At 38.4% G+C, this 19571-nt stretch overlaps 1 protein-coding gene and 1 gene segment (V, D, J or C); one reads left to right on the top strand and one right to left on the bottom strand.

Annotated features, from left to right (window-relative positions):
- LOC144986716 (uncharacterized) overlaps window positions 1–19571 on the top strand; it is a 137063-nt gene that overhangs the window by 94920 nt on the left and 22572 nt on the right. The gene's annotated exons all lie outside the window — the stretch shown is intronic.
- On the bottom strand, window positions 10084–10756 carry LOC144986730 (T cell receptor alpha variable 3-like). The segment is given in 2 exon segments: window positions 10084–10568; window positions 10647–10756. Coding segments are annotated over 2 exon segments (453 nt in total).

The following is a 19571-nucleotide window of genomic DNA, read 5'->3' as shown; positions in this document are numbered from 1 at the left end:
TTACAGATGGTTTGTTTGGAAGATCCATGGTATAACAATAGAGAGGTTCCATTAGTCAGTCCGTCATTCTGTTTTCGTTTCACCATTATTTTGTTGTCACTTTCATCTGGAACAAGAGCCAAATTTAATTTCAATATTCCATCACGTCCCAACAAATTCATTGGGCAGTCTGAATATTGCAACACTGATAACTGGCAACTGCGGCCTTCAGGATCTTCAATCAGCACAGGTTCTGTTTCTGTCACATTAACTCTCTCTCCATCTGCTGCACACACTGTTACTAAATCTGGTTTAAATGTACAATTGGGGATGTATTCTCTGCATGTGGTTCTACAAGCTCCCGTATCACACAAAAAATGTATTTTCTTTCCATTAACCAGTAAAGTAATCATTGGTCTATCAACTCTGAGGCTAAGCAAATCCTGACAGTTCAACACTAATTCAGTAGCATCACAAGCCTCATTACTTACATCACTGGTCAGTCATGCCTGGTTGCTCGTTCCAGAATAGCCACCTGGGGGCTTTTCAGGACAGTCCCTGGCCCTGTGACCTTCTCTACCACAAGTCCAACACTCATTCCCCTTTTGTTGTCTCCATCGATCACCTTTAAATCCTCCTCTGCCTTTGCTGAACCCTCGGCCTCGGCCTTTGCCCTTGTTTCTTGCCTGCTCGTAATAGAACACCTCCTCTTCTTCCCTCATGCTGAAAGCTGCAGCTGCAGGCAATTTAGCTCCTTTCTTTTCTTTAGTCACTTTTTCAGCGTGCAGTGCATGATTTATATAGTCTTCCAAGGTTCCTGTAGGTAATCCTATATAGTGTTTTTGCACCCAATGTCGGATCGCATCTTTTGAACCAGCGTGTAAGGCATTTTTTAATTGGTGTTGATAAACTCCGTTAGGATCAGCATCAGCCACCTTTCCAGAGTGTATTCTAAATGCTTTACTCATTCGAATCCTATAATCATCAAAACTTTCCTCATCCTTTTCTATTCTTTCCTTCTTTTCACATCTTCTCTGTTCTTTATATTTTTTGTCTCCTTCTTGTCTTTGCATTGCAACATCTTTCCAATACTGCACATCCTCAAAACCCCACTTCTTCCTTTTTCTTAAATCATTCCCTGTCTTTTTTACAATAGCATCTTGTAATGCTGTTAATTTTTTACTATTCAGTCTGCCATCAAACCCAAATTCATTCACCCATTTTTCTAAATGTTTAATTTTCAAAGGATCCTTTTGTTCAACAAATTTCCAATCTTTACATGTCAATTCCTCCTTATTGACCTTAGAGTTTTTGCTCTGTCCTTTTCCCATTTTCAGTTATTTATGATAACAATTTTCAAATACTCTTGATTATGATTCAAACAAACAAAAACGCCAGTCATTCGCTTCTCATTCAGACATTCACAGCGGTGCATTTCATTCACAACAATCCACCAGTCACACAACGCTTGCGCTTGTCCGGAGATAAAAATAAAAATAAAATGAAGGTCTTTAAGGAAATTAATTTTACCAGTCAGGAAACCACATCTGACATGTGCGTATTGATCCTTAGGTCGCTGGTTCGAATCCGGCTCGAAGGACCAAATTAATGTTGGATCTAAAACTATACCAACATTTCTTATCTATTTATGCCAGAAGAAAAGACACGGACTCAGATGAATTCATTTCACGTGGAGAGCAAACTCTAGGGTTTGTTCTGAGTCCTGCAAGGTTTGCTCCCCCTTTTATTACAATCTGGGCGTTAACTAACATACAGCATATAAGACCCAATCGTTACAAACAGATGGTGGTCACACATACACACAATGATGAGAACACAGAGAGATGTCCGTTCCCAGGAAATTCCTTAGTTAACCCCAGGAGATCAGGGTCATTTCTGCAGATCAAGGGTCATCTGTCAACTCCTGTGGCTTCAGGGTAATCCTGGTAGGTCAAAGGTTAAAAGGGGACTCCTGCTTTCTAGATCAATGCAGACATAAGATCCGCCCTGCTTCCGCAGGCTCTGTCCCTCAGACAAGTAATACACTTTTACAGCTAGAAAGTTCAGAGTAAATATGGAATAACTTATGTACAAATTTCTTCTAACAGCTGTGAGCCCTGTTTTGATAAAAGACATTCAGGGAAATTGATTGAGCCCGGATATCTGTATTAGAAATATTTTTAGGGTAATAAATCTTTGGCTTGAATTGGAAACCCCCATCTGTGCGATTTCATTCCAACAGATTCTCCACGCTTCAAACCTTTTTGTTAGAAAACATCAACTTTAGGTCTAGGCTTGTCCATAGCTGGTCATTTATATGGAACTTAAACAATTACCCTTTGTAATTTAAAACTAGCTTCTCAGCGTTCTGAAAATTGGTGTGTTTTGTGCCTGCAGGAACTTCCTGTGCGATTCTTTTGTCAGGATATCATTGTTACCACCTGTCTCACTTAATTTTTGGATTACATTTGGGCCTACGGCTAGCTGGGCTACATATACACCTGCCTTGGCTACAGCTACAGTTACCCAGGCCATCATCACCATTGCTAGCTGGGCCTACTTTACAGCCAGCTGGATTTCCACCACCATTGCGGGCTGGGCCTACTTCATAGCAAGATGGATTACCACCACGGCTAGCCGAACCACTACAGGCAGCTCGACCATCACCAAATTTACCAGAGACACAGTCAAATGTGTGCACTAGAGGAACATCGATTGGTGAGCGCTGTACATTACACTCCTTACCCACTTCTGATGTAAAAGTAATGAAGAAAACTAGAAATCCGGTGTTAAGTAGACACAGGTCTACAAAGATTGTTCATACCTTAAACCAGGCCAGAACAATTTGAGACCCACAAGCCAAACCAAAAGGGCTGTTGGGTGGATATAAACATACGGAGTATGGCATCCAAACACGAAGAGCTGGAACACCTATTGTGCAACTCCAACATTGACTTTCTCTGTCTTTCTGAAACATGGTTGACATCTTCCTCTTCAGATGCAGTAATAACTATACCTGAGTATAATGTTTACAGGAAGGACAGGACACATGGCAGGGGTGGAGGAGTTTTATTGTATGTCAAAAGCAGTTTAAAATGTCAACAGATTATATGGCCAGAAGACATGTACATTGAATGTATTGGCGATCTGAGTGCAAAATGTGACAGATGTCAAAATAGCCCAGCCAATCTAACCCACATGTTCTGGTCATGCTCTGCTCTGGTGAATTACTGGTCTACAATTTTTAAAACTTTATCAGATGCTCTAGATATCAGTCTACAGCCTAGTGCAGAGGCATACATTAAGAAAAAGACACAAAGACATTCTTGCTTTTGCTACTCTAATAGCAAAGCGCCGTATATTACTGCACTGGAAATCTAAGGACCCACCCAGGGTGTCCCAGTGGCTGACGGATCTTATGCAACTACTACAACTTGAAAAAATAAAATATTCAGTTCAGGGATCGAGGGACAAATTTTTCTCAATCTAGGGCCTGGTTTTAGATCACGTTGACAAACTCAGAATTCTACCTGAGGCCTCTTCACATTCTACCATCACATCTCAGTAGTTTATAGTTTAAAATAATCCAACTGTTCTTAAATATTATTAGCACTGTTAGTATTATTATTATTATTATTTTTCTTTTTCTTACAAATAAATATCACATCAGCTATATATGTTACTATATTTCTCTATTTTATGTTGCCACTTGGCTGATCGATTTGGCCATCGAGTTGATCACATAGAGATATGCTTTTGTTATATTGGACAATATATATCTTATCCTTGTCTTGCAAACCATGGAGAGAGAGGGGGGGGGGGGTTCAAGGTGTTTGAAAAAATAAAAATAAAAAACTGGCCATGTTGTACTACAAATATGAAACTGTATCTTTGTTTCATCGTGTTTCATGTATGTAACAGTTCTCTTTTTGTTTGCAATAAAAACAAATTGAATGTATTGGCGTGAATATTTCACTCTCAACTGTCATGTCATTTACCTTAATTTGTGTATATCGTAAACCATCTAGTAAATTGGATTTTTATGATTAACCAAAATGTATTTTTAATCATTGCGATTTACATAAACAGATAATAATTGTTGGAGATTTTAATATGAACTGGAATGAAAAAACAATTAGAAAAAATCTTAAACAAGTTACTGACCAGTAATTAATCTCACACAACTAATAAAACAACCCACTCAGATAACCTCACATTCAAAAACACTTATAGATTTACTATTTGCAAGCCAGCCTGAAAGAATCACTAAGACTTTTAACTATATGACTGGGTTATTTGGATCATAATGCTATTTTCTTTTCAAGGAAGCTCACAAAAAAGCGTTTTCATGATTCACATACACCCACAGTTTCTTACAGTACAATCCCAAAAACTCAAATGCAAAACCTGCAGGCAGCTTTGCAAAGGACTGACTGGAGTGAAACAACACAAAGCATGGACATTGAAACTTGTAGCAATTTGTTTTTCACAAAAATAAAAGAAATATTATCAGATTTCACCAGAACAGTAAAACAACATAAGAGAAAGCGGAACTCGTTACCATGGTTAATTGATGAATGTAGAAAAATAATGAAGGACCGAGATGAACAACTTAAAAAATCATTAAAAAGGCAAACACCAAAAACATCTGGCAAAATCTTAATAAATTAATTGGCAAAGAAGTGAATGACTCAAACAAAAATATTGAGCTCACAATTAGCAATGTAATAGAAATCAATTCAACTGTACTAACCAGTACAGTGAATGCTGTGAATGCTGTCATCTTCACTAGCACAAGAAATATTCAAGAAGCATCCTCTGTTCTTACCTCAGCTCTGGTTCCTGTAAATGAATGGCTTTCTAAATCTTGCTTACTGTTAAATACAACTAAAACTGTTTGTATGATGTTCATTAAGAAACCATTGGAGATCAAGCATTCAGGTATATTTTTGGAAGGACAGGAAATAGAAATTGTATCTAAATTTAAGAATGTTGGTGTGACACTTGATTCAACTCTAAGCTTCAAGAGCCGTATTAAAAAAATATCGAATACAGTAAAATTCAAATTGAACAATTTTAAACAAATACGACTATTCATAACACTTGGAGCTGCTAGAATGTTTTTGCATTCAATGATTCTCTCACATATTGAATACTGTATTACATGTTGGTCCTTGACAGGCGTAAATACGAACAAAACCACAGAATCACTTTATAAAAATCACTTAAGGTCTTAGATAGAAAACCAATGTCATTCCATGTTTGTAATATCTTGAAAAAGTAGAAGTTGTTAAGCTTTGAGAATTTTAAAAATTTTAAATTTGCTTATTTGATGTACAAGGTGTTAACATGGACTTGCTCCGCCTCCCATGTCTGACTTTTTAAAAAAAAATGTCTCACAGCGCTCTCAGGACTAGGGCCTCGTCTAGAGGGGACTGTGAGGTTCCATACAGAAAAACAGCCTTTGGACAAAACGCTCTTTCTGTAAAGGCCACTAAACTCAGGAAAAGTCTTCCACTGTGCATAAGGGAGTGTCAAACATTACAGACCTTCAAAACACAGCTCAAGCAGTGGCTGAAAGCAAACCAGTCCTGTAGCCACTGACTTTTAACTCATAATGTACCGCCTTTTTGTGGCCTTATTGTATCTGTGACTCTCTCTTTTGTTTTGTCCAGTTTTATGTTTCCTGCCTAGGTACTTTGGATGCAAATTAGCATCATTGCTATAATCCAGCATGTTTACGCCTATCATTGTTTGATAGATGTTCATTAATGTGCACTGTCCCTATTAAATAAAGTTTAAATAAATAATTTATGTAAGATTGTCATTCAGCACCAGAAAAGAAAGTACAACAGAGTGCTCATGGGAGACGGACTGACTTTTCATACATTAGTAACAATATAATAGATTGTGAAGAACAGCTTCATGTAGTTGTTTCTTGGTTGATGAGGATCATCTGCCCATGTGAATCCTCCCACAGTGTTTCATCGGCAGCTGTAACCACATAGACTCTGATCAAACAGGAATGAACAGAATCCATCTGATATGAAGCTGTGCTTTGAAAACCACTTCCCTCCTCTTTGAAGAGTAGTCCCATATCTGCCTTCAGGTTTTTGTACAGCCTCTTCTACACTTTGGATCACTGTGTGTCTATAGCACAGTAATAGATAGCTGTGTCTGCCAGGGTTAACTCTCTGATGATCAGTTCAGTTGATGTGTCTGTTGTACTGGATTCATATCGTTTATCTGGAATATGTTCATCTGTGGAACTTTTTGCTCCTTTCCAGAGAATAAACTGAGGAGCCTGAAGGTCAGAATCATGTTTGTACCAATAAAGCCAAGGATGGCTGCGATCTGTCTGATAGTTACATTTCATTGTAACAGATTTTCCTTCAGCTCCTGTAAATTGATCTTGATCAGGAGAAATGGTTTCTCCATCTGTGAGTCCTGGAAAAAGTGGAGAAAATGAAGCCATTAGATGAAAGAGATGATGAGTTGATGCAGCAGCTTCAAGCAAACTTGAATATATGTTCTTAAACTCACCTAGAATGTGAGATAGAAGCAAAAAGAGGTAAAGCAACATGTCTTTGGAGTTCTTGAAGCCACACAGACAGCAGATGAACTCTGTTCTTCCACTGCAGCACAATGAAGGAGAAGTTCAGTGGGCGGGGCCAATAAGCTTTTTTCCTGCCAAACTCAACCAATCAAAGAGTTTAGTTCTTCCACAGCAGGTTTGTTCTTTATTCAATGTGTTTACACAGTTACATTCATAAAGACCACAAACAAGCTGAAACTCTGCACAACATGATTTTGAAATAATTTGCTGTTCCAGGAGGGGGTTGTTCATCACCGTGACACCATGGTCACAAAGACATCTGTCCTCAGTGTCCTCAGGTGGAGTACGGCGCCGCGGTCCACGTGCTGTCACGTTCATTTTTAGACCAGATCCAAAGAACAATAATGGACAGAAATTACATTTATGACACAATAATTTTTCTGAAATGACTATGGGTGTGTCCAAATTGGAGGGCGACATTTCCTGGGCGACGTTGGCTGGGTCCTTCGTCGTCGCGCGGGTAGGCCAGATATTAACAACTGTGAATTTGGACGAGTCTAGCCTTTAGATAACTGCAGCTGTAACATCGGCGTTACATTTTGTACTGAACACGTTATGTGATCAGGAACCAGTGGAGTGTCTGCAGAAGAGTTGTAATGTAATGAGTGGATGAGTTTTTTTTGTCAATCATGCTGCTGAGTTTTGAAAAAAATCCAGACAGTCAGAACCTGCAGTTGTCAAGTTGGCAGGTGACAAGACTGTGAACCTGAATGGTAGTAGACTAGTGGAGGTGAGGGAGGATCTTAAATGGTTAGTGTTACAGAGGTGGAAGTATGCGGTCCAAGTAATCTAATGAGAAGTAACCGGTGCTGTGACACCCAGACTCTTTGCCTGAGGAGAGGCAGAGATGGAGGACCTTTCAGCTTGGACTAATAATATGGAGGCTCTCAGTTAGAATGGATTTTTTTGCCAACAAGTGGCATATCTGTTTTATCATAATTTAATTTGAGACATTTGCATGTCAACTAGGATTAACCGACCAGGTATTTTGGCTTATTCCTCTGTGCAGATCTTCTGTAGAACAGTGATGTTTTGGGTTTGTCTCCGGACAACATGCACTTTACACTCCCTCTATAGATTTTCTATGATGTGGAGATCTGGATACTAGCTGGGCCACTCCCGGACCCTAGAAGGCTTCTTACAGTTGCCAAGGGGGTGTGTTTGGGATCATTTTCATCCTGACATGATGTCATTTTGGGCAGCTGTGGTGCAGAGGTAGAGCGGTTCAACTCTGATCAGAGGGCGGCAGGCAGGTCTGGATCTCACCTTGCTCACCTATGTGACAAAGTGTCCTTGGGTAAGACACCAAACCCCATATCACTCCTGGTGGTTAAAAGGTTGGTGCCTTGAATGGAATTGAAGCTGGCATCAGTCTGTGAATGTATGTGCAAGAGTGTACACACACACAGACACACACCTATGGGTTCATGAGTGAGGTCTTGACCAAGGTAGAAAAGTGCTACATACAGTGAGGGGAAAAAGTGTTTAGTCTGCCACCAATGTTGCACGTTCTCCCACTTAATGAGCCGGGGATCATATCACATCTGAGCCTGGGGGTGTCCGTGTCCCTGTGGTGTGGGTTCTGGTCCTTGCCCTTGAGCAGCGGCCTTCTCCATATTCCAAATGTGGGTTAGGCTGGTTGTATGAAGGTAAATATGTTCCAAAAAGGGCGCACTAGTAGATATGATGTGAGAACTTGTAATATGAAATGTGACAACTTGCACACAAACAGAGTGCTCATGGGAGACGGACTGACTTTTTGTACATTAGTATCATCATAATAGATTGTGGAGAACAGCTTCATGTTTATGTTTATTGGTTGATGTGGATCATCTGCTCATGTGAATCCTCCCACAGTGTTTCATTAGCAGCTGTAACCACAGAAACTCTGATCAAACAGGAATGAACAGAATCCATCTGATATGAAGCTGTGCTTTGAAAACCACTTCCCTCCTCTTTGAAGAGTAGTCCCATATCTGTCTTCAGGTTTTTGTACAGCCTCTTCTACACTTTGGATCACTGTGTGTCTACAGCACAGTAGTAGAGAGCTGTGTCTGCCAGGGTTAACTTTCTGATGATCAGTTCAGTTGATGTGTCTGTTGTTCTGGATTCATATCGTTTATCTGGAACAAGTTCTCTTGTGTCACCTTTTGCTCCTTTCCAGAGAATAAACTGAGGAGCCTGAAGGTCAGAATCATGTTTGTACCAATAAAGCCAAGGATGGCTGCGATCTGTCTGATAGTTACATTTCATTGTAACAGATTTTCCTTCAGCTCCTGTAAGTTGATCTTGATCAGGAGAGATTGAGTCTCCAGCTGTGAGTCCTTGAAAAAGTGGAGAAAATGAAGCCATTAGATGAATGAGATGATGAGTTGATGCAGCAGCTTCAAGCAAACTTGAATCTCTGTTCTTAAACTCACCTAGAATGTGAGATAGAGGCAAAAAGAGGTAAAGCAACATGTCTTTGGAGTTCTTGAAGCCACACAGACAGCAGATGAACTCTGTTCTTCCACTGCAGCTCAATGAGGGAGAAGTTCAGTGGGCGGGGCCAATAAGCTTTTTTTTCTGCTAAACTCAACCAATCAAAGAGTTAAGATCTTCCACAGCAGGTCTGTGAAGGATCCCCTCTTATGGACAAAAAATGTAATAACTCTTTTAATTTTAAATTTGTTAATTAAAAGGTTTTTTCCTGGACGACAGAACAAAAAAAATCTACTGCAGAATTTTGAACAAAAAGTTGTTACTAAATTAAGAACTGATTTCATGAAACTTCCTATTCCCCCAAAAGTTAAAGAAACACACTTCAAAATTATGAATAATATTTATCCCTCCAAAGAATTACTTATATTACGTTCCAACAGTAATGACAACAGCTGTTCCTTCTGCCAAATTGCTGTTGATGACATCAACCAGATATTTTTCCTGTGTGATGTTGTACAAATGTTCAGGTTGGATGTTTACAAATGGTTAAAAAATAAATTCCCATTTATCATGGATTTCTTTTCGAAAGACGTAATAATCTTTGGCCTGACACTACACAACAATGTAAATAATGTATGTATCAATACTGTGTTGACTGTGTTACAAGTTTTTTATACACTAAAATAGGTTACAGAAATGTCACCCCAGCTTTACCTTCTTTAACAATGAGGTCCATTTATACTTAAAATACATAAAATTAATCGATTCACCTAAAGCCATAACAGTTTATGATATCCTGAGTGATATTCCCAGTATCTGAGACAATTTATTTATCTGTTGTATCCCCTGCTTTTTGTAACACTATACAACTCTGAAATTGTTGTTTCTTTATTTTATACTATTCCATAAATTCTCTATGGTTATGAATATGGACAGGTTTATGTATGCATACAGACAAGAATTTTTTTTGCTTCCTTTCAAATTGCAGTATTCTTTCTTGTATTCGCCATATTTTGTGAATTTTATGAAAATGTTCTGTTGTTGTCTTGTATTGTGTTCAATAAAAAACAAAAAAGCTCTGTCTTATCTTTCTTCTTATGCTTCATTTCTCTGTTGTCTTTGTCATCCGTTCATTGTCTCAACAATCAGTGCTTTCACAGTGTGTGACACCCTCTAGTGGATGTTGTGTTTGTGGATGTTGTGGGTTGTTGCAGGTTTTTGTACAGAGTTTTGTTGTTTCCTGTCACTGTGGGCCTCACAGCACAGTAGTACACAGCAGAATCTGTCACTGCAGCAGAGGAGATCTGCAGATCCATTTGTCTTTGGTCGTCACTGACTTTGAAGGAAAATCCAGGAATTGTTTGGGAAATTGGTGTTCCTGTTCCAGAATGAGAGATAAAGAACTCTGGAGGTTTTCCTGGAAACTGTCGATACCAGAAGAAATATTCATTTCCTATTGCAGCATTTTTATATTTGTAGGACAGAGTGACAGAAGTTCCTTCCAAAGTGGACTCTTCCTTCTTGACTGCAGTGAGTTCTTCACAGCTGACATCTAAAGGAAGAGAGAAGTCAGATCAGTGATGGACAAACATCAAATGCTGAAATGGATCTTTGAAAGAATCCCATCAACCTGTTCCAATGACTAGAAGCAGCAGAGTGAACACAGATGTCTGCACAGACAGCATGTTGGATGAAGCTGATGTTTGGCTTTTGTGTGTTGAACTGTGTTGAAAGTGGAAGTTTGTGTCTCTTCTATAGTTCACTAACAGCTCAGCTCCTCCCTCAATCTCTCCCTCTGCTCTTTCATTTGTTCTTCCTCTTCTCTCGGTTCCTCTTCCTCCTGGTTAACAGTTTGCTTAACCCTTATATTGTGTCCGGGTAAAACCGAACCCGTTAGAAACACAAGGTAAAACTGTGTGATAATGGGTACATTTTTACACAATATAAGGGTTAAAGGATTCTCTCCATTGATTGAAACTCAAAAGACTTTGTGTGTTCTCATGTCTGTTCTGGTTTAGAATTCACCACTGACACAGATTACATTTTAACTGCACACTTTTCTCTTTGTTTTAAATCAATTTCGAAAAGAGCAGCATTTTTGTTTATTATGTGATTATTATGTGTTTACACAGTTACATTCATAAAAATCACAAACAAGCTGAAACTGTGCACAACATGATTTTGAAATCATCTGCTGTTCCAGGAGGGGTTTCTTCATCACCGTGACACCACGGTCACAAAGACATCTGTCCTCAGTGTCATCAGGTGAAGCACGGCGCCGCGGTCCACGTGCTGTCACGTTCATTTTTAGACCAGAACTAAAGAACAATAATGGACAGAAATTACATTTATCCCACAATAATGTTTCTAAAACGACTATGGGTGTGTTCAAATTCGAGGGCTGCATCCTTTAATGGCCAGTACCTTCCAAGTCGACGTTGGCCGGGTCCTTCGTCGTCGAGCAGGTATGCCAGATGTTAACGACTGTGAATTTGGACGAGTCTAGCCTTTAGATAGTTCCACCTATCACCTAGCAACTTTGAGTCCCGCACAAAGTGGAGTAGTGAACCAGGTATGGAGCTCAAAATTGTCATGGCTCATTTAATTCAACTTTTAATCTTCGAGGTGTAAATATAAAAAGGTGTAAATATTTCCAACTCCGGGTCCCCCTTTACAGTCTACCATTGTTGTCAGAAAATCCCCGGGCTTGGCCGCAATGCATCTTGGGATATGGACAGCATAGAAGGAAACACCAGACCAGTCCTTGAAATCGTGAAAAAGAAGGCCGTATTCCTTGGCTGCATTTCAAGGAGTTGTCAGTTTGGACAGCACTTGTCACGGCTGTGTGACGTAAGTAGTCTACAAATGCAGCCCAGGAAGAACGCAGCACTCGAATTTGGACACAGCCCTTTTAATGTCAATTATTTCACATTTTGCTTTCAATTATTTTTTTTTTGCTTTTTAAGTTTCTTTATGCTTTCAAAAACCTGTTTTTTTGCTTTTAAAAGCTTTTTTGCATTTGCAAAACACATGTTTTCGCGTGTGTTGTGTCAAATCTCGCTTTTTTCCTTTCTTTGATTTTGCTGACCATTTTGAGCGCGACTTTGCGCGATATAACTGCCACAGCCAAAAAGTTTTTACCATGCGTTGTGTGTTCTCACTTTTTTCCTATTTTTGATTTTGCTGACATTAGTTTCAGTTAAGTGTGACAAAGCTGCCATCAAACAGCTGCTGATTGGTCCAGATTCTAACCAATCAATCTTTGCATTAAGACGTTTTCATCTTTCATCACCGTTTTTATCTTTTTAACAATATTTTTTTCTTTTTTAGGATTGATTAATTTTTCATTTAGTCAATTTGTGAATTTATGGCAGAGGATCTCCTGAAGTTGGTCAGCAATTAAATCAATCTCCTCATCTAAGTTGTAGCTCCACCTGTGCAGCATCATAACTCTCAATTATCTGTTCAAATGTCTCTCTGAAATAATGAACCCTTGCTGTTCCAGGCTATGTCATATATCATTATAAGTCATTCTCATCCTTAAAAATCAAGTTCTAAGAAATGATCCATATCCTTTGAGCAAGTTAAAAATCGTAAGAAAAAATCTATTTTCCTGGGAATGAAATTATGTCTCGTGATCATTAAGTTGGTATGTGGCACCAACAAAATACTAATTTGTGGCCACAAATACCAATTTGAACAAATTATTAATTTGAGTACATTTTGTTCAATTATTTTTTTAATGACGTGTCCAGGGCTCCATAATTCTCAGTTCAATGTCTGAACACTCAATATTTTTACTGTGTGATGCCCTCTAGTTGATGTTGTGGAGTATTGTGCAGTTTTTGCTTTGCAGGTTTTTGTACAGAAGCTGTCCAGTGTTGGTTACAGCCTACAGTAACCATAAAATAAAGAGACATAAAATAGATTGTTTCGACGTCTCATTGCGGGAAAGAGTATCCACCACAGTTTGTACACTACAGTATGTACGCTACAGTATGTACGCTACAGTATGTACGCTACAGTATGTACGCTACAGTATATTCTTCTTAATCTCGTCATCACTAAAAAAAAGGAATTTAATTGTCACTATCACGAGATAATGGACATCATTATCACGAGAAAGTGTAAAAAAAAAAGTAGGGTAGGCTGTTTTCGGCTTCCGCACACGAGTGATGAGAATCCTTAAAATGTTAAATATCAATATACAATTAACTATGACATAAAAATGTAGTTATCAAACATGTTTATCTATATTTATTAAACAAAGATAATATATGTATTTCAATGTTTATTTAGATTAATTGTTCGCTTTTTTTGAATTTTTATACATTGAGTTTATAGCTAATTTTGAATTTACTATATATCAATATTTTTCAAAAGTAGCTTCATATAAAACCATTTATTTACTTTACATATTTGATTACAGAAATTAAGTCACTTTCAGTTCTCCATACAAAGCGAAAACCAAAAGTTTTTTTTTTAGACTTTATTAACAAATATTGCAGATACAAGGTTGTGGCACAATCCCAGATTTATGCCGGAAGTTGTTTTTTTTTTTTTTTTTTAGTTTTTTTAAATCAACTTTATTGCACATTGTGTCATTTTACAAAGATGTACTTTTAGGTATGCAATAAAAGCACAACTGCAAATATCAAATACACAATTGTAACACACAGAAGAACAAGAATAGAGAGAAATAAGCCAGGGGGTTAAACTCTACGAAAAAATACTGAAACTATCACATACAGACAATGTTCTGATTTCTTTTTGCTTCTCTGAATTTCGAATACTGTTGATATACTGACTTAATTCAGAAAGGAATACAGTGAAACAAGGTTTTCTACCAGAAAATTTACATTTATGAACATGGAATTTAGCCAAAATTAGTAAAAGATTTAAAAGAAAAGCAGAGTCTTTTTGCATATTTTTTGATATTAGACCCAACAAAACATCTTTCCAAGATAAGATAAAACAAGAATGAATTTTATCATTAATAAAATCACATATCTTCTGCCAAAACACCTTAACTTTGGGACAATGCCAAAAAAGATGGATAACTGTTTCAGGGGAATTACAACCAAAACTACAGAGTGTGTCAATGTTTAATTTAAATCTGTTACGAATAAATATTTTAGCTGGGTAAATTCTATGGATAATCTTAAAAGAAACTTCTTTAACCTTATTAGTGATTAAAATTTATTGGGTGTTTGCCAAACCTCCTTCCATGCAATGTCTTCAACAAACATGTTCCAATAAGAAATGCTACGAGGTAGTGAAACAATGTTCGTTTGAAATAATGTTCGTATTGCTTTGTTGTTTTTCCTAGGATAACCGGTCAGACATATTTTCCCCACAGGAGTATTTATGGGAGAGAGTAGAAAAGGCTCCTCAATATTAACTCTGTGTTGGAACTTAAACAGCATGCAGACACCAGAAGGAATAGCTCCAAACACTCTAGCGTATTCTAAAAGTGGAACAGGGAGGTTAAATTTAGATAGAAATTCCTCATAAGTTAAAAGTAAGCCCTGGTTGTTAAATAATTGATACACAAAAATAATCTTATTTCGAAACCAATGTTCTATGAAGAGTGATTTGCGTTTATATAAAATGTCCCTGTTATTCGAGATAGAGTAAGCCGCCTTTCCCTCCTCGCGTGCTTTCTTGATTTTCGGCCACAGCTTCTGCCGATTCTCCCTGTCCTCTTTAGTTAGGTCCTCGTTGAAGCGCAGGCCTTTGGCTTGGAGAAACCCGTTCTTCTTGGCCGCTCTCCAAACCTCCTCCTTCAGACGCCGGGAGATGAATCTGATTAGAACCCCTCGAGGCCTCGGGTCCTCCTGGCGTTTTCTTCCCATCCGATGAGCGACATCAACAGCATCGTGAAACTAACTTGAAACTTTTCTTTTTCTGAGGGCAAAACATGCTGGCAAATGTTGATCACCTCCTCGCCCAAGTTTTCCTTTACAGCCTCAGTAAGACTGTAGAGCCTCAGATTCCATCGACGACCATAAGCGTCCATATCTGCAACCCGGGCCAAGCATCTCGATGTAAATTCCTCATTTTTTTCCACACGTTTTTCCATGACCTCAACTTTGTCATTTATGAGTTTAATTTCGGAGCGGACAGTTTCAACCATTTTTTCAAGAGCATCGCTTCTTGAGTTGATTAGTTCGGCGAGCATATTGACTGCTTCATCTGACTTCATGGACCAGGGCATAGTAGGCTTTTTAGCAAGAGGAGGCTTACTTGGGGTCACTGGGAGTGAAGGAAATTCCTCCTCCGAAGTCACGGGATTGTCCATGCTGCTGCCGGAGTTGTCGTGCTCGTCGGCTAACAACAAGCTAGCGGACCTTTGTTTGTCTTTTGAAGATTCGCTTCTTTTAGGAGGTTTGGGCATTTTGAATGGTGGGAATTTGTAAAAAGTATACAAAAAGTACAATCCAGAACGTTCCCTGATCGTTTTCAAGAAAAAGCAAAATCTTGCTGCTTCAAAAAAGCTCAATAAAAAAAGTTAGGTGCTCGGAGCTCGATAAAAACAAACTGGTCACGCCGCCATCTTGCCGGCCCCTCGCCGGAAGTTGTTTGTGTCACCCGGAAGTTAACTTAGCTTACCTTAGCATGTGTGCGCCTGCAGGCGGCTGTGTAGTGGATTCTCCGCTGAATAGAGTTGCAGAATCAGGTCTTAGGTCGCTGCCATTCAGTTCAGGTCCTCGAGATCCGGATCTCTCTATACTAACTTTATACGAGTTAATTCACGGAGAGCTTTGGACTGACAAAGATCCTTTATAAACTAAGAATATTTATGTCCCGATCTTCTGATTGAATGATTTTTAGCACTACTTTTTTGAGGCATAGTGAACCTCTTCTCTGTCAAGTAAAAAAAAAAAAATTAAAACTGAAATAAAAAGGAAACAAAAAAATATTTTAATATTATAGTTATGATTTTTTTATTTTTTCACCTGCAGATGAGACAAGTTAAGAAACAACGATTGAAAACAAAAATCACGATTCTTGCATTGATTGACGTATTTAATTTTAAATGTTTTTTTTATGTTTACATTGCTTAAATGTCATTTGTTTTATAAGCTATGATCATTTTAAGCATATGGGGTTTTCGTTTAAATAACGGTAGCAATTCAAGCCTGATGAAAGCCTGTTTTCCACCAGGTATTAGTTTTTCACAGCCTCACATCCATTTAAAACATCTTTGTAGATCTCAGGTAAGGAGAATGGAGTCTGTAAGTTGCCAGAATGTTTGATAAAGTGAGGAGTGAGGTCAGGTGAGCTCTTCTGAGGCTCATCTGTGGGACATTCTGTTATTGGCATTAAGCTGAAGCATTAATAGAATATTTAGAAATAAACCAGTTGGATGGCCTCTGTTCTGAACATCAGCTCCTGAAAATTTAAAAGCAGGACTTTTACACACACTGTTCAATCATTGGTGTAGCAAGCAGTGTTAATTTTGACAGAGAATTTTAAGTTAGTTTAAGTCATAAGTCTTTTGACTAAAAAAAGGTTTACTTTTAGTCGCTATGTCGTCATGTTGATTCTATTAGTTTTAGTCTAATTTTAGTTGAGTGAATTACAGTAGATATTTAGTCAAAAAAATTCTAGATTAAAAGGTAAAGCATTTTTATGAAATTATGTAAAGTTATGAACATGAATAACACACAAAGACTTAACTAATTTGGAAAAAAAAAGTTTTATTTCACTTTGCTTTCCAAAGTTGTCAATTTCGGCAAATTCAGCATGAACAACCTAAAAAAATAAACACATAAAAAGAAAAAAAATTCCATCACATTTATAATAAATGTCGGAACAAAAAAAAAGCCTTTATTGAAGAGATAGTCAAGTGCAATGCATTTTTCTAACATCTTAAACATTAGGAAATGAACATATAAACTGTCGGCACAACAAATAGCCACAAATGAAGCAGTAAGTTCTTCTTTTTTATCCACAAATCACGATGGACGATACCATCGTCCATCGTGATGGGTGACTGACATCCCGATGGAGAGACACCATCGTGATGCCACGCCCCCGCCACGCTGCGAGTAGACACCATAACATGTGCAAAATATCTTGATAAGGATTATTGGTCGGATTAGAATCCGTACATGGGCCCAGAAAAACTTTTTCAGATTATAAAAACATTCACATGGGTCATACTTTCGGTCGGAATAAATCATTCGCACATGCGCAGTAGTGTTTTTAAAAACCGGAATGGAAACGTAGTTCCGCCGAGCTGCTACATACATAGATACGTCAGCTCGGTAATATACGAGATGATCTCCTAAACATGCTTTTATTAATGTTATGGTTATTATGAAGCGCCTGTTCGCTCATCATTTTAATTTTAATCCGTGTGGTCAGTGCTTTTTCTGTTGAAAAAACGGAGCCGGAAAAAGCCCGTGTTAACTTATTAGCAGTATGCTAACACGGGCTAACAACATTAGCATGAACATAAAATCCATGCGTGAAATGCTGCAATCTCCATCTTGGCTGAACGTAAATATGTGGGAATAACATCAGCCTTTATTTTGTAGGGACACAACTGGAAACACAAATCCATGTGATTATTTCCACGGTTTCTAAGGACTGAGCGGCCTTTCTGCTTCGAAGCTTACACACTGCGTGAGCTAGCGCTCCGAGCTCTGCCCCGACACACACTTTTACCGGGAGACCCGGTTCTTCTAAATTCCGGTTGCTCGTTCACGTAGAGCTGCGGGACGGATCACAGTCGTCTCCTACACGTAACAAAGCATCCTTACTTCCCCTAAAACACAAAACTGTAAGTCCGTCTGCTCTGCTACAGACACGGTCGCTCGCTCCGCCGGTCCACTTGACTAATCAAGTGCAGGACCGGACCACTTCTTTTCTATTCTGTTTATTTTTTTTTTTTAAGTCACTTCCCTCAGTTTAGACTGGATCATCGCGGATGAGTCATTATTTGGGAAATAAAATACATAAAGTAATAAAGTAAAATAATGAAGAATATTTATATAATAACAACCCCCCCCCCCCGGACGATATCATCGTCCATCCTGATGGTTGACTGCAAACATCATCAACTGCCAATTTAGGGGACATCGCCCAACCCTAGTTGAAATACTCTGTTGGGTAGTTATAGCCTTCTTGGAACCCGGTGGCCCACTGTCACCTTCCAGAGGCTTCTGCAGCTGTTTAGGAATGACGGGTAAAAGGGGAAAAAATACTTTTTTCACAACACTTTCTTCGTTTGCTAAAAGGTTTTACATCATCTCATCATTGTCATGACTATTTTCTTTCACCAAGAGTAACTTTATTTTTGGAAGAATGCACCAACACGCCAGTAATAATAGCGTTTGCTTGCTAACCTTTGCGTGGATTTCAGGGTGGCTTGTCTGCAAATGTTGCTTTAAGTTTGTTGTGTGTTTGCCTGTGATGGTCACTCCACACAACGTACACACACGTCTTGTTGAGGGTTGGGTTAAATTTAGAAATTTTCCATATGTCTGCTTTTCTTTGGTTTTTTTTTTACCCTTTGTTGACATTTTATTCACATAGATCACAGTAACACAATTCATTATGTGAGCGTCTTCCCGGGTCGGTTAACGAAGCATACCCGGCCTCGCTGCAGGACTTTGTGTTCTGATTGGATCGCTTTGCATTTGCTCCCGCCTTTCTCCTCCAGCAGTCGTTATGATTGGATATCGTCATCAAAGGGCATTTCTGGTTCAGTTTTATTCTTTGACGAAAATGTCGCTAGATTTTTTTTTTTTTTTTTTGGGTCTGAGCAGGAAATTTCCTGTAGTTATCATTTCATTTTATTTGGGGAAAAAAGGTTGTGATCGAAAACTATGATGAAAGACTTTTGTTAACAAAACTAACTTTGTTATTACTAACCGGTTATTTAACATCACAAAACGATGTTTTTTTTTTTTTTTTTTTTTTTTTTTTTTTTTTTTTTTAAACTTGTCCTGTCCAACAGCTGGGCAGTCAGATGGGAGCTGAGGGCCTCTTGGGTTGGACATATTTTACTTTAACAAGAGGGGTTATTAATCTTCAGACAAACCAAAGGTATGTCTGAATAAACCCCTTTTGTAATTGAGGCCAAACTTTATTAATTTCAAACATGTCTGAAAATCTTTGGTGTTGGACCGGACGGAAAAGGAAAGAGGGGAAGAAGAGAGAGGGACGTTAGAGAGAGGGGGGGTAGGGGGTGATAATAGGAGGGGAAGGGGGATAAGACCATGAAGCAGCATAAAGCAACAAGTTTACTGGTTGTTAATCATTATGGTAAGGTTTAAATGTAAAAAAAAAAAAAAAAAAAAAAAAGGGCGGAGCCTGTCCACACACACACTCAAATGTTATAAACACACCTGTTAGTTGCAAAAATGTCCACCTGTCGACATGTACACAAAACAGATAGTGTTCACACGCATGCTTATGCCTTAAAACCAACTAATGTGAAATATTTCAGTCATTCAGTCTGTTGAGCTAACACCTGTGCTCAGGTGAGTGTTTATGTTCTTCTAAAATGGATGGTGGAACGTGAAAAGAAGGAGGGAGAGTG

Source organism: Oryzias latipes, chromosome 17 (genome assembly GCF_053564925.1).
Source record: "Oryzias latipes strain Hd-rR chromosome 17, Olatipes_Hd-rR_3.1".
NCBI classification, from domain to species: domain Eukaryota; kingdom Metazoa; phylum Chordata; class Actinopteri; order Beloniformes; family Adrianichthyidae; genus Oryzias; species Oryzias latipes.
Note: the sequence above shows the minus strand (reverse complement) of the source record. Positions and strands in the feature narration are given on the sequence as shown.